Source organism: Bombina bombina, chromosome 3 (genome assembly GCF_027579735.1).
Source record: "Bombina bombina isolate aBomBom1 chromosome 3, aBomBom1.pri, whole genome shotgun sequence".
NCBI classification, from domain to species: Eukaryota; Metazoa; Chordata; class Amphibia; order Anura; family Bombinatoridae; genus Bombina; species Bombina bombina.
In genome coordinates this window covers 1,080,140,190-1,080,155,834 of record NC_069501.1, presented here as the reverse complement: position 1 = coordinate 1,080,155,834, position 15,645 = coordinate 1,080,140,190, and the positions used below count along the sequence as shown (strand labels likewise).

The following is a 15,645-nucleotide window of genomic DNA, read 5'->3' as shown; positions in this document are numbered from 1 at the left end:
TTATTTTGGGGGGCTTTGTTATTTTATTAGGGGGCTTAGAGTAGGTGAAATTAGTTTAAAATTGTTGTAAGATTTTTCTTATGTTTGTAAATATTTTATTATTTTTTGTAACTTAGTTCTTTTTTATTTTTTGTACTTTAGCTAGTTTATTTAATTGTATTTATTTTTAGCAATTGTGTTTAATTAATTTATTGATAGTGTAGTGTTAGGTTAATTGTAGGTAATTGTAGGTAGTTTATTTAATTATTTTATTGATAGGGTAGTGTTAGGTTTAATTATATCTTAGGTTAGGATTTATTTTACAGGTAAATTTGTTATTATTTTAACTAGGTAACTATTAAATAGTTCTTAACTATTTAATAGCTATTGTACCTGGTTAAAATAATTACAAAGTTGCCTGTAAAATAAATATTAATCCTAAAATAGCTATAATATAATTATAATTTATATTGTAGCTATATTAGGATTTATTTTACAGGTAAGTATTTAGCTTTAAATAGGAATCATTTATTTAATAAGAGTTAATTAATTTCGTTAGATTTAAATTATATTTAACTTAGGGGGGTGTTAGTGTTAGGGTTAGACTTAGCTTTAGGGGTTAATCAATTTATTAGAATAGCGGTGAGCTCCGGTCGTCAGATTAGGGGTTAATAATTGAAGTTAGGTGTTGGCGATGTTAGGGAGGGCAGATTAGGGGTTAATACTATTTATGATAGGGTTAGTGAGGCGGGTTAGGGGTTAATAACTTTATTATAGTAGCGCTCAGGTCCGCTCGGCAGATTAGGGGTTAATAAGTGTAGGCAGGTGTCGGCGACGTTGAGGGGGGCAGATTAGGGGTTAATAAATATAATATAGGGGTCGGCGGTGTTAGGGGTAGCAGATTAGGGGTACATAGGGATAACGTAGGTGGCGGCGCTTTGCGGTCGGAAGATTAGGGGTTAATTATTTTAAGTAGCTGGCGGCGACGTTGTGGGGGGCAGGTTAGGGGTTAATAAATGTAATACAGGGGTCGGCGGGGTTAGGGGCAGCAGATTAGGGGTACATAAGTATAACGTAGGTGGCGGTCGGCAGATTAGGGGTTAAAAATTTGAATCGAGTGGCGGCGGTGTGGTGGGACCTCGGTTTAGGGGTACATAGGTAGTTTATGGGTGTTAGTGTACTTTAGGGTACAGTAGTTAAGAGCTTTATGAACCGGCGTTAGCCAGAAAGCTCTTAACTCCTGCTATTTTCAGGCGGCTGGAATCTTGTCGTTAGAGCTCTAACGCTCACTTCAGAAACGACTCTAAATACCAGCGTTAGAAAGATCCCATTGAAAAGATAGGCTACGCAAATGGCGTAGGGGGATCTGCGGTATGGAAAAGTCGCGGCTGAAAAGTGAGCGTTAGACCCTTTAATCACTGACTCCAAATACCAGCGGGCGGCCAAAACCAGCGTTAGGAGCCTCTAACGCTGGTTTTGACGGCTACCGCCGAACTCCAAATCTAGGCCCAGGTATTGTTTGTCCGAAGGAGTCATGCGCAGTAGAGACTGCGCGAGACAAACATACGGCGCAAGACAAAAATACCTGGTCTTAAGGATCTGTGTGTTCCCCAAATCCGGCACAGTAGAGACGGCGCAAGACAAACATATCTGGCCTTAATGGGTCCGTGTACACGGTCTTTAACACTAGTATATGTATAAATGGTGTTTTCCTAGACAAATTTGATTCTTAAATAATTGTGTTTGATATAATTTTAGGTAGTCATGTAAGGAATTATATAACAACTCTTGCTATTCATTTTACAGGATGATTGTTATGTATGTTTCACCTGTGGTTTTTGGAAGTTCTCGAAGTGCAATTAGAGACAAATGGACAATCAACAATAGATTTAGAGGTTTTATTGAAACCTTTTGAATATACACACATATGTAGCATGGATTCTTCTCTGTGATAACCACATAAAAAGAGGCAAGTTCAGAGACGAGCTGACCTGGTCTCTGGCCAAACATAACAAGTAAAGTCCAAACCAGGTGGCTGGGTGACTGAGATTATGGCAGATGAGTCATAACACACAGACTGATATTTAAGGTGCTATTCTTGAATTGTATTATTTAAGAAGAATATCTGTGCATATGATCATAGTTGGATATCTTTGTAGACATTTTTTGGCAATCTGTTTTTATTCTTATCAACGAGTGGAATCATATCCTCATTTATTTTGTTTTTTAATCTAATGCTAAAGAAAACCTGTATTTAAAGGGATAATAAACCCTCATTTTTTCTTTCATGATTCAGATAGAGCATGCAATTTTAAGCAACTTTCTAATTTACTCCTGTTATCAATTTTCTTCGTTCTCTTGGTATCTTTATTTGAAAAAGCAAGAATATAAGCTTAGGAGCCAGCCCATTTTTGGTTCACCACCTGGGTTGTGCTTGCTGATTGGTGGCTAAATGTAGCCACCAATTAGCAAGCGCTATCCAGGGTGCTGAATAAAAAATGGTCCAGCTCCTAAGCTTAGATTCCTGCTTTTTCAAATAAAGATAGCAAGAGAACGAAGAAAAAATGATAATAGGAGTAAATTAGAAAGTTGCTTAAAATTGCATGCTCTATCTAAATCATAAAAGAAAAAATGTGGGTTTAGTATCCATTTAATTCAGTATTATAACATTGTTTTACTTATTTATTTTAGGAATGCCACCTGTGTTTCTGTTGAGTTCAGTACTGTTTGTGGTATTTTCTATTACAAGTTTACTGTATATTTCTAGCTCACAATACACTTTTCTTTTTTAGGACCAGCATTGAATAAATTGATCATTCTATGTGCTTATTTTATGACCATAGCATACAAGCACTGTGTACATGTCAGTACATAACAATTAAAACATTACAAAGTAGTAGAATTCTGCTGAACAGACTCATTTTAAGTAGCTAAGCTTATCTTCCAAAAGTTCCATAACTCACTGTGCTGAGCACTTCATTATTGACACTGGTCATTCCTTCAGGCAATCTTGTTTGCATGTTCTAAATTACTTTCAAAAAGTCAGTGCAGTACATGATAGCTGTTTCATGTTACTTAAATATTAATGGAAAAATAACAATAAAATTCCACATTGATTTGTTATCAACTGTTTGTAGGTGATTTAGATGTGTAGAAAATAATATGGTAACATATCTTACTCATAGCAACAAGGATTTACTTTTGTTAATCAGTGGTTATCATTGGAGACTGAAAGTCTATACTGTCAAAAAAAGAGACAGGAGCTTCAAAGACAAATCTAGGGCGAGATTACATATACGGCGCAGGCTTCAGTGCAAGCGCGGCAACCCGCGCCGCCCCTTAAATTCACCTCGCACATCAGGCTATTACATATACGGCGCCGTTAGATGTTAGACTGGTGTAAGTAGGACAATCTGGCGATCTTCAGAAATGTGCGCAAATACACATTTTTGTCGTCGCAAGTAACTTACGCCAGTATTATGTCCGCGGAAAGTGTAAAAAAAAGAGTAGTTTTATGCAAATGAGGATAACACGAGTAAAAACGAAACCGGAATTAAACTAAAAATGCAACACATAATTACGCTATTCAAATTTATATATAAACCCATGCACAGCCACCATTTTCTTCAGTGTGTTTGGATTGTTCGTTGAGCTACAGCACACTGCCCAGGAGTGGAGAATTAGTGACAGTAGAGAGAGAGGCGCAAACAGAATAGTTAGGTCGCATTGGTGGATTGAGTAAGCTTGTACACTTACACATATTCTGACATTGCACACATTGCATACATACATATACAAATACACCACACTTTTTTTGTTTAGTTTTACAGTGTGATAGGCTGAGTGTTTGATTGTGATTGTGTGTGATTGAACTGGTAGTGAGTGGGAGTATGTGTAGGGTGATTAGTGTAAGGATGGCAGGGAGAGGTAGGGATGAGGGGAGGAGTTGCAGGGAGAGGAGTATTTGAGAAGACAGGAGGAGCATTGGGGTCCCCATCAGGGAGTAAGTGGAGTGGGGAGAGAGACAGAAGAGATGATGGGAGGGGAGATGCCCGAGAGCCCCAGAGAGAGAGCAGGCACATCCAAGAGAGGGACAGAGGGTGCAGAAGGGGGGAGAAGGGAGAGGATAAGGAACTCACACTGCCAGGGACAACACAGGGAGGAAGCCAAGTGGACATGGAGGATGAGAGGCTGAGGTGTCCCAACATCTCATTTGCTGAAAATGTTGCCCTAGTCCAGGCCATCATGGACAATTACAGTGCCCTCTTTGGACAGGAGGAGGACAAAGGCAGTGCCAAAAGAAGAAAGAATGCATGGTTGGCAGTAGAGGATGCCGTCAACAGTGTGGCCCTGCAGAGGAGGACTGTAGAGGGCCTGAAAAAGAGGTGGAATGACTGCAAGAGGAGGGTCAAAGAAAAGATGGGGCAGGAAGCTGTCCACCAGAAGGGAACAGGCGGTGGCCCAAACCTAGACATAGAGTACAACACCTAGCAGGAGATGATACGCAGGTCCCCGAGTATCACAGCAGTCTGTGGACTTCCAGGGGCTCGTGACTCAGGGGCTGCAACCACAGCACATCATGCTGTTGAGTAACATCCCACTCACTTGTATTATGTGTAGTTGAGATACAATATCCTTTTATTTCACACATTTATGTACACGATGAGGAGCATGGTATTTGGCATACTAACAAAGACATCTACAATTATACTTGACATTACTGCTACATAACACAATGCAATTCATGATATGAGGTGGAATAGTGCAATACTAACATGTCTCAGATTAACACGGGCCACAAGCCACATGTAGAGTTTTCATTAAATGGACACTATAGCCATCCCAATACTTTTAGCTCAATAAAGCAGGTTCTGTGCCTAGATCAGGCTAAAGTAAATTGTGTGACCATAGTGTCATTATAGTCATTGACTAGTTATTTCATCTTTGACATGTTCACATAACTATTGTATGAAACACATTCCTGTACACTGCTCATATATAAATCCCTCATAGAACAAATCACAATGTGCACATGCATGTTATAGAGTATGACATGAGAATCAGTATAGGCCCTAGCATGTATCAATGTACATTGTATGCCCACATGGACATACGGTATATCTGACTGTACTAATCCCTCTCATCCTTTGACTCCTCCACAGAACCTCCTGTCACAAGGATACAAACAGCCATGCCGCCGCCACCACAACAACCACCACCACCACCACCAGTCTTCAGGCAACTGCACGGACAGTATGCTCCCAGGCATGAGCATAGTTAGATGGCTTCAGTTGAGGACCCGAGAGTGATGCCACCGCCATTGCCATATGCCCCTGGCAAGATTCCTGGCCAGAGGAATATCCTTCCTTTGGATTTGAGGGGTAGCCAAGACAGCCACAAAGGGTCCATGAATTTAAACCCCCCACAACACAATCTCATGTCAGTCATGGATATTACCCACAGACTATGTCACAAGGAGTGCCGATTGTAGAGGCTGGGTTGTCACTCCATCCTCATCCATTGGACAAGCTCCACCATCCTCATCCATTGGACAAGCTCCACCATCTGCAGATGGCAATACAGCAGAAACTACAGCTGCCCCTCTAGCAGCAGAATATACAGATGAACCTGCCCCTCTAGCAGCAGTAGATGCAGGTGAACCTGAGACCCAAGCAGCAGAAGATGCAGCTGAACCTGAGACTCAAGCAGCAGAAGCTACAGTTGAACCTGCCCCTCAAGCAACTGGCAGCCCTGTTGCTCAAGAGCCTGTGGATGCATTGTATTCTCCCCTGTGTGAGGAATACATAGCACTCCAGAGGAGGCTCGTGACAAGCACTGAGAGTATGCAAAGAGGCCAAGAGAGGTTTTTCAGGAACCAAGAAAGGTTCATAAGGAGCCAAGAGAGGTTACACAAACGCAGCATAGAGCTGCAGAGGGACATGGCAGCATCGTTAAGTGCAAGTGTTCAAAACCAGTCATAGGTGATGCAAATTCTGTCTGATATGCAGATGGACAATAGATGGAGAGAACAAAATCAACTCTTGTGTGTGTTGGTTGAGCACTTTACACACTAGCAGGACATTGCCTCCAGCCTATCATCTGTAGCCAGCACACCAGCAGAAACCCCAGACTCTGCTAAAACCAGGAGAACAAGGAAATCCATTACAGGCACCTCAGCTCTCTCATCCAAGAAGCCAAAAAATAAATAAATATTATTATAGTTCCCCATAAACATTGTCCTTTGTTATTTACTATGTAATTGTCAAACACATCCATGTGATGTGTGTTTTATTACAGTAATGTTGTTAAAACATGATAATATGACCTGTGTTGAAATTACAAAAAAAAAACAGGTGAGATTATCATGTTTATGACATATTCATGTACTATAACTGACATCACATAATTGCGTATGAAGGGTACATATAGTAATATTCACTTATAAGATGTAAATCAATGTTTCTCACATTCAATATAAATTGACATATGGGTATAAATATAAATAATAATTATGTATTTTCAGAAGGTGTGAACATAAGGTATAAACATCCATTTCCATTCTTCTTAATAATGATAGTCCAATAATCATTGTGACCTAAACATGAATTAAACAATGAGACATTTTCAGTAATTAGGGTGGTTAAGGGAAGGGGTGGGGTGGGATGTAGTAGTTTCACTTACATGTAATGGAAATTCACAGTATGTAATTCTGCAAGACATGATATATACACATGCAATGGTTGGTGAGGTACAGTCAAACATCATACTACATGTGAATGTTACGGTTTATTGTGCTTATGGACAAGTAACTTACAGGTGAAGTATTCATGGATGACAAAGTCCCTCACTTCATTCACCCTCAGTATCCCCCTGTCCACATCCTCAGGTACAGGAACCAGCTGCTGATCTTGCTCTGGTTCAATGTCCCCCAATATACGTGTGTCCACAGCAATGTTGTATAGAATACGACATGCATTGACAATGGAACACACTTTGTTGTGGTTATACTGTAAAGCTCCGCCTGTCAAATCAAGACACCTGAATCTGGTTTTGAGTAGGCCAAAGCTCCTTTCTATGACATTTCTGGTACGTATGTGGGCCTCCTGGTACCTGAGTTGTGGCTCTGTAAGGGGGTGTGCCAAGGGGTTTAACAGCCATTGTCTGCAGCTGTACCCTGCGTCACCTGTCATGTAACATATATATTCTGATTACTACAGGTTCATCATGTGCTTAAAGGGACATAACATGGATTTAATTTAAGATACATTTTTCAAGAACATTAAATTGGTGCATTGTAAGCAATATACTTTGATGACAGGATTAGTCTAGACAAAATTCTATTTTCAGGATTCAGATAGAACATGCAATTTTAATCAACTTAATTTACTTCTATTATCTAATTTGCTCCATTCTCTTGATATAATTTGCTGACAAGCACATTAGATATGCTCAGTAGCTGCTGATTGGTGGTGGCACATAGATGCTTCATGTGATTGGCTCATCTATGTGCATTGCTATTTTTTAAACAAAGGATATCTAAAGAATGAAGCAAATTAGATAATATAAGTAAATTATAATGTTGTTTAAAACTGTAATCTCTATCTGAAACATGACAATTATTTTGTGTTTAGTGTCCAGAATGAAGGTAGTGCATACTCATGAGCAGCCAACCTCCCGAGAGTGTTCCAGAATCAAAAAGCTGGAATAAGGAGGTCTGGCGCAGGATGTAAGAATCATTGGCACTCCCTGGAAAGCCTGCATACACGTGTGAATTTCAGAGTGGTATCACAGACCATCTGGCAATTCAAGGAGTAAAACCCTTTCCTGTTGATATAGAGGAATGGCTCCTCATGTGGGGCCATGATACGCACATGTGTGCAATCAATTGCCCCCATCACATTGGGAATTCCCCCCAGTCGATAGAAGCCTTGCTTAAGACTGTTCCATTCCTGGGGGGTACGGGGGAAATGAATGTATCGCTGTGTCTGGTTATCTAGAGCAGTCAAAATCTCCCCTAGGAGCCTGGAGAAGGTGGACTGCGCTAGGCCAGATACAAAGCCCTCTGTTGACTGGAATGAGCCGGATGCCAGGAAGTGCACAACACACAACAGCTTCTGCATACCAGTCAGACCCCGGTTCCTATTCGCTTGAGGGTCAATATCATCCTTCAAGACCTCATATAGGTCCATGAGGCTTGCAGTAGTCAAGAAATACTTTTCCCTGACCTCCTCCTCTGACATTCCAAATAGAGTGACCCTAACCCTATGGATCCTTGGTGCCCTTGCTCTTCTCCTCTGCTGATGCCAACGTATTATAGGCCCTGCCGGCCTATGACCAGCTGCAGCAACAACAGTAGCAGGGGCAGCAGCAGGGACAGCAGATACAGGAGCAGGGACAATTACAGCACCACGACCATTGACCTCAGCAGCAAGTAGATCAGCTGCAGCAACTATAACTTCAGCAGGTATATCATCCACAGCAGCAGCAGGTATATCCTCCACAACAGGGGCTTGTAGGCCTTCCAGCACCCCTTGTGCCCCACGATGCTGTCTGTATAGATTGTCAGGTTTTTTTCCCTCCTTTGTTTGCCATGTGCTGCTGGCAGCCATTTTACTCACCTTTCTTGCTGACTCTGGTGCATAATGTGTGATGCTGCTCATTTCCTGCACTTCCTTTTATGACCAGACTGGTGTTCATCATCAGTGTGAGACAGAATGCAGTCTCAGAATTGTGATGTCATCACTTATTATTTAAAGGGCCTCTGTTCAGTATGCTTTGCCCTTGCGTTGTCTCAGACCTGTTTGTGAGAGCTCCTGTGTATTACCTGGCTGTCTGATGTCCCTCCTGGTTCCTGATCCCTGGCTTGTTCCCGACTGTGCTGTTCTCCTTGTTCCTGATTCCAGCTCGTCTGACTACTCGCTTTGGCTCCTGACTCGGCTCGTCTGACTACCAGCTCTGGTTTTGATTCCTGGCTTTTTATTTGTTTTGTGGACTTTTTATTATTTTTTGCTATTAATAAAGGTGTGATTATTTTTGCACTTCTCGTCTCAGTCTGATTCCTGGCACCCTGTCAATAGATATTGCAAGTAAAGCAGGGGAAACATGGTGGCTAATGAGGGTGTGCAATGTCAGGTGTTTAAAGGTTGCAGGTGAGAGGTTGTGCTGTTTGTGATTAGTTTGACACACTTGCAGAGGGAGGATACTGTTTGGCTAATGATGGTGTTGTGCATTGTCAGGTGTGTTAAGGCTGCGGGTGAGAGGTTGTGCTGTTTGTGATTGGTTTGACACACTTGCAGAGAGAGTATACTGTTTGGCTAATGATGGTGTTGTGCATTGTCAGGTGTTTAAAGGCTGCGGGTGAGAGGTTGTGCTGTTTGTGATTAGTTTGACACACTTGCAGAGGGAGGATACTGTTTGGCTAATGATGGTGTTGTGCATTGTCAGGGGTGTTAAGGCTGCAGGTGAGAGGTTGTGCTGTTTGTGATTGGTTTGACACACTTGCAGAGGGAGGATACTACTGTTTGTAATAATAAAGTGCTTAGAAGAGGGTTAAAAGGACAATGAAACCAATTTTTTTCTTTCGTGATTAAGATAGAGCATGCAATTTTAAACAACTTTCTAATTTACTCCTTTTATCAATTTTTCTTCATTCTCTTGCTTTCTTTATTTGAAAAAGAAAGCATCTAAGCTATTTTTTTTGGTTCAGAACCATGGAAAGCACTTGTTTATTGGTAGGTGAATTTACCCACCAATCAGCAAGAACAACACAGTGTGTTCACCAAAAATGGGCCGGCATCTAAACTTACATTCTTGCATTTCAAATAAAGATACCAAGAGAATGAAAATAATTTGATAATAGGAGTACATTAGAAAGTTGCTTAAAATTGCATGCTCTATCTGAATCAGGATAGAAAAAAAAAATGGGTTCAGTGTCCCTTTAACTGTTTGTGATTGCGCATGCGTTAGGTGTTTGTTAGGCCTTCCAGGGAGTTACGGTGTTTTTTTAGTCAGTGCAAGGGTTGCTGCGCCTGCAATGTGTGGCGAGATGAGAATGGAGTAGATTTTCTGAATTCTGCGCGCGTAAGTCCTTACGCTGTATATTGGATACCGAATTGTGCACCAGTTCTATGTTAGTCTATGGGAGTAAAAAATGCGGCCGACGGGTGAAATATACAAGCATAACTTGTATATGTGTAATACCAAAATTGCGTAAAAACCGGCGTTGCCGGCTTTTGCGGGTGTCGCCGTAAATGTAATGGGGCCCCTAGGTAGCAAATTGGAAGATGCAGAATTGCCCAGCTAACTGTGGGGATTTATTATAATATACACTTTAAATTAGCCCCCTTCACACAATATACTTAAAGGGACTGTTTACTCAAAAATTGTCTCCCCTTTAATTTGTTCCCAATGATCCACTTTAGCTGCTTGAGTGTATTCAATTGTTTACAAGTATTTCCTTTACCCTTAATTTTGCATTTGAAATAGTTAATTTAGCTTGGGGTATCCCCACCTATTCTGAAGGTTTCTGGCCTTAGGTCTAAGCTATAGATATGATGTGTAAACACAGCCAGCAGAAGAAATTACACTCCCAGTAGGGTATAGAAGAGATAAGGTAATACAATGTTAATTTTCCATTGTTCTCGCCAAGTATTGGTCTTTGATTTATGGACAGATATAAGATAAAGAAGCATGTATATGTACACAATGTGATAAAGTAATGAGATCTGAATAAACCTACAAGCTCAACCCATTTATTAGGTTGTGGCTTTAACACACAAAATCAGCTATTACATAAACACAAATAAAGCTTAAAACGCAAATTCTCATACATGTTATACTCTGCAGTTGGTAAAAAAAGTAATTGGAAACACATTAAGGGAAAAACAATTTCTCCTTTTAAGGCATGTTGCCATATTTGCTAAGATTGTCTCTATTTATGCAAGTTACCACTATACTGTCAATTACGCACACATAGTTATACATAAAATAATTATTCTGTATATTGTCTGTATATATCTGATTTTCTCTAGTACTGAACACAAACTTACATTTAAACATAAAATACTAAAAAGAGACATGAAAGTGAGAGCACACAGTTCAATTTACTTCTATTATCAAATATACTTTGGTCTACTGGTATCATTTATTAAAAAGCATACCTAAGTCAGGATCTGGAGCATCAATGCACTACTGGCAGATAGTGATTGATGACACAGTCATCTTGTCATTGGCTCACTACATGTGTTCATCTAGTTCCCATTAGTGCATTGCTGCTCTGCAGCTGGATTTTTAACAAAGAGCAAAATAAATTAGATAACAGAAGTTAATTGGAACATTTCTTAAAATTGGATGCTCTATCTGAATCATGTAAGTTTCATTTTAACTATACTGTCTCTTTAAGACCCTAATAAATGTAAAATCCCTTTTATATCTATCTATCTATCTATCTATCTATCTATCTATCTATATACATACATACACATAATATATTGTACAATAGTCAACGTATATTGAGCATACAGAGATCTTCTGTATCTAGGCAAGCAAAAGGCTGCTGTACATATTATAGTTTATATTTACACACCAGTTCTGCCATGATTTCTAAAAACCGCATAGTATAGCTTTGGCACTTTTTACTTAGGACAGATAATCCTTCAGCAACTAGCTCCCAATAAAAAACAACTCGGCCAGTGATATCTGTGGTGAATAGAACACTTGAAGATTTCAAATATTGAATATCAAAGTATGGAAAGTGATCAAAATGAACTGGCATTACCCAGAGTGCCATAATGCCTACTAGAAAAAAGGTTAGTGCCAGAAAAACTAGTAGGCATTTGCGTCTGTTATACTTTTTGCTGGGTGTTTCTTGAGGTAAAGAAAGTTTATCAACTTCTACTAATTTAATATTATCCCACATACTGGTATCAAAATTTTTTGTGGTAGGTGTAACAATTATACCTGACCGCGACGGTAAAGCTGCTTTTTTAATTAATTGGATCTTTTCCCTAAATTTCTGCATTTGCTGCAGGAAGATGACAGGATCAGATATATCTTTAAAGTCTTCAGCAATGCTGCTTGCTTTCTTCTGCTCATTGAGTACGGTATTCAATTTGTTTATTTCTGGATCGTAGGCTTGCATCACTCCAAGCTTCATGGTTTCAAAATCTGAGAGAATCTCATTTTTCTTCTGTTCCAACACGTGCTGTAGTTTTTCAAAATAAGCCTTCACCTGCTCTGAGTCACTGGTCAGCAGATGGAGATTCTTCCTCTTATTGGCCTCCAAAGTATCGAGATGAGAGAGTACGTCTCCACCATGCCAATCCTCAAAGCTGTGCAAGAGAGTTTTAAAGGAACTCCTTTCTTTTTCATACGCATCTTCGATGGAGGAAAACGTGTGCCTGGTGTGTTCACCATTTGTGGCGCACATTCCACAAATGAGCTTCAAGTCTGTAGAGCAAAACATATTAAGGGGCTGTTCGCTGTGTATCTTACACAGAGGCATCTTTGGTGCGATTTTAATTGTATTGTATTTCTCCACGATTCCTTTCAGTAAATAGTTAACTTGGTGACCATTTACACCCATTGTGGAGGTTTCCTTACGGCAGGTGGGACATTTAAAAGATGTTGATCTCCATGGCATATTCCTGGAACTTCCTTCAAGGATACCTTCCAAACATTTCTTGCAGAAGTTGTGTGAGCAAGGTAAAACGCGTGGGTCATCAAAAAGGCAGCAGCAGATGGGACATGTTAAATCTTCCTCCAGAACCTCCATCCCATTCTGAAATAAAGTAAGAAGACATTAACGAATCATTAAATAGTTTATACATAAAAAATGTTACAAATATAATGACAGATTTGTTTTTAAAGGGGCATACACATTAAATAAAATGTATTTGAAAGCCTTAAAGGGACAGTAAAGAGCTTGTACTTACAAGATAGTTCTATTGTGTAGCTATAGAATAACTATAATAACAGAAAACTCTTTTAACAGAAAAAATGCTTTTACAACAACTCCACCCACCATTTGCCTTATTTGGAGAAGCCAACATTTGCTTTAGTCCACTGGCAACAAGTCTAGCCACTGTCAAATGTATTATAAACTGTATTGTTTTGCAGTTGTTATCTGATAAAGCTCATTAGGGACATATATGTAGCAGGGTTAGTCTTGATAGGTAGGCAGGTACATTTCAAGTTCTAAGAATTAGACATTTCTTAATTTTCAGAGCTCAATTACATGAAAAGGGGCAAAATAAATAATGAACATATATTACAAAACCGTTTAATTAGGCATAACTAAACATTTTACATACGAAGCTTAAGGTGTTTACTCTTCTTTTAAATGAAATGTAATTTAACACTTTATATTTAATGCATAATAAGCTCCTGGCCACTATACCCCCCTCCCCCCATTACCAGTGGTGTAGGATTTAGGGAGATGTGCAGTAGTTTTGTGGCTGGGTATTATACATAATGTAGTTCACAGACGGCTTCAGAGCTGTAGTGACAAGTAGGCCCACTAGTCTGGCAGCAGCCACCTTCCCTCCTACGTTCCCCTCCCGGAGAAATCTATGAGACAGTCTCTGAGCTTAGCATTATGATCTGCACAGGAGGGTTTGCTAAAATCATACTAACCTCGTCCTTAAAAAGTCATAGCAAACAACATGACTTGTCAAAGCTCCTGCACAACGCTGACACCAGCACAAGCAAACCCTGCCAGATGTGGTATAGCAGCTAATGTGTGAGGGGCCTAGGACCCGTACTGGAGTAACAGCTATACACCCTGATGATGATTACTCAATATATGTATGTGATATAGGCAACAGAATGAATGCAGGCTAGGGCACAATATATGTATGTGATATAGGCAACAGCATGAATGCAGGCTAGGGCACAATATATGTATGCGATATAGGCAACAGCATGAATGCAGGCTAGGGCACAATATATGTATGCGATATAGGCAACAGCATGAATGCAGGCTAGGGCACAATATATGTATGTGATATAGGCAACAGCATGAATGCAGGCTAGGGCACAATATATGTATGTGATATAGGCAACAGCATGAATGCAGGCTAGGGCACAATATATGTATGTGATATAGGCAACAGCATGAATGCAGGCTAGGGCACAATATATGTATGTGATATAGGCAACAGCATGAATGCAGGCTAGGGCACAATATATGTATGCGATATAGGCAACAGCATGAATGCAGGCTAGGGCACAATATATGTATGCGATATAGGCAACAGCATGAATGCAGGCTAGGGCACAATATATGTATGCGATATAGGCAACAGCATGAATGCAGGCTAGGGCACAATATATGTATGCGATATAGGCAACAGCATGAATGCAGGCTAGGGCACAATATATATATGCGATATAGGCAACAGCATGAATGCAGGCTAGGGCACAATATATGTATGCGATATAGGCAACAGCATGAATGCAGGCTAGGGCACAATATATGTATGCGATATAGGCAACAGCATGAATGCAGGCTAGGGCACAATATATGTATGCGATATAGGCAACAGCATGAATGCAGGCTAGGGCACAATATATGTATGCGATATAGGCAACAGCATGAATGCAGGCTAGGGCACAATATATGTATGCGATATAGGCAACAGCATGAATGCAGGCTAGGGCACAATATATGTATGCGATATAGGCAACAGCATGAATGCAGGCTAGGGCACAATATATGTATGTGATATAAGCAACAGCATGAATGCAGGCTAGGGCACAATATATGTATGTGATATAGGCAACAGCATGAATGCAGGCTAGGGCACAATATATGTATGTGATATAGGCAACAGCATGAATGCAGGCTAGGGCACAATATATGTATGTGATATAGGCAACAGCATGAATGCAGGCTAGGGCACAATATATGTATGCGATATAGGCAACAGCATGAATGCAGGCTAGGGCACAATATATGTATGTGATATAGGCAACAGCATGAATGCAGGCTAGGGCACAATATATGTATGTGATATAGGCAACAGCATGAATGCAGGCTAGGGCACAATATATGTATGCGATATAGGCAACAGCATGAATGCATTCTAGGGCACAATATATGTATGCGATATAGGCAACAGCATGAATGCAGGCTAGGGCACAATATATGTATGCGATATAGGCAACAGCATGAATGCAGGCTAGGGCACAATATATGTATGCGATATAGGCAACAGCATGAATGCAGGCTAGGGCACAATATATGTATGCGATATAGGCAACAGCATGAATGCAGGCTAGGGCACAATATATGTATGCGATATAGGCAACAGCATGAATGCAGGCTAGGGCACAATATATGTATGCGATATAGGCAACAGCATGAATGCAGGCTAGGGCACAATATATGTATGCAATATAGGCAACAGCATGAATGCAGGCTAGGGCACAATATATGTATGTGATATAGGCAACAGCATGAATGCAGGCTAGGGCACAATATATGTATGTGATATAGGCAACAGCATGAATGCAGGCTAGGGCACAATATATGTATGTGATATAGGCAACAGCATGAATGCAGGCTAGGGCACAATATATGTATGTGATATAGGCAACAGCATGAATGCAGGCTAGGGCACTATATGGTAGCTTAAAGGGACATTGTACACTAGATTTTTCTTTACA

At 40.2% G+C, this 15,645-nt stretch overlaps 1 protein-coding gene across 3 annotated transcripts in view; it reads right to left on the bottom strand.

Moving 5' to 3' along the window:
• Positions 1-10,708: 10,708 nt before the first annotated feature.
• TRIM13 (tripartite motif containing 13) overlaps positions 10,709-15,645 on the bottom strand; it is a 57,285-nt gene continuing 52,348 nt past the window's right edge. For all 3 annotated transcript variants that reach the window (XM_053708375.1, XM_053708374.1, XM_053708376.1), the window contains exon 2: positions 10,709-12,757. In XM_053708375.1, the coding sequence (XP_053564350.1) occupies positions 11,543-12,751 (1,209 nt within the window). In that variant the 5' untranslated portion in view covers positions 12,752-12,757 and the 3' untranslated portion in view covers positions 10,709-11,542. The remainder of the gene's footprint in view (positions 12,758-15,645) is intronic.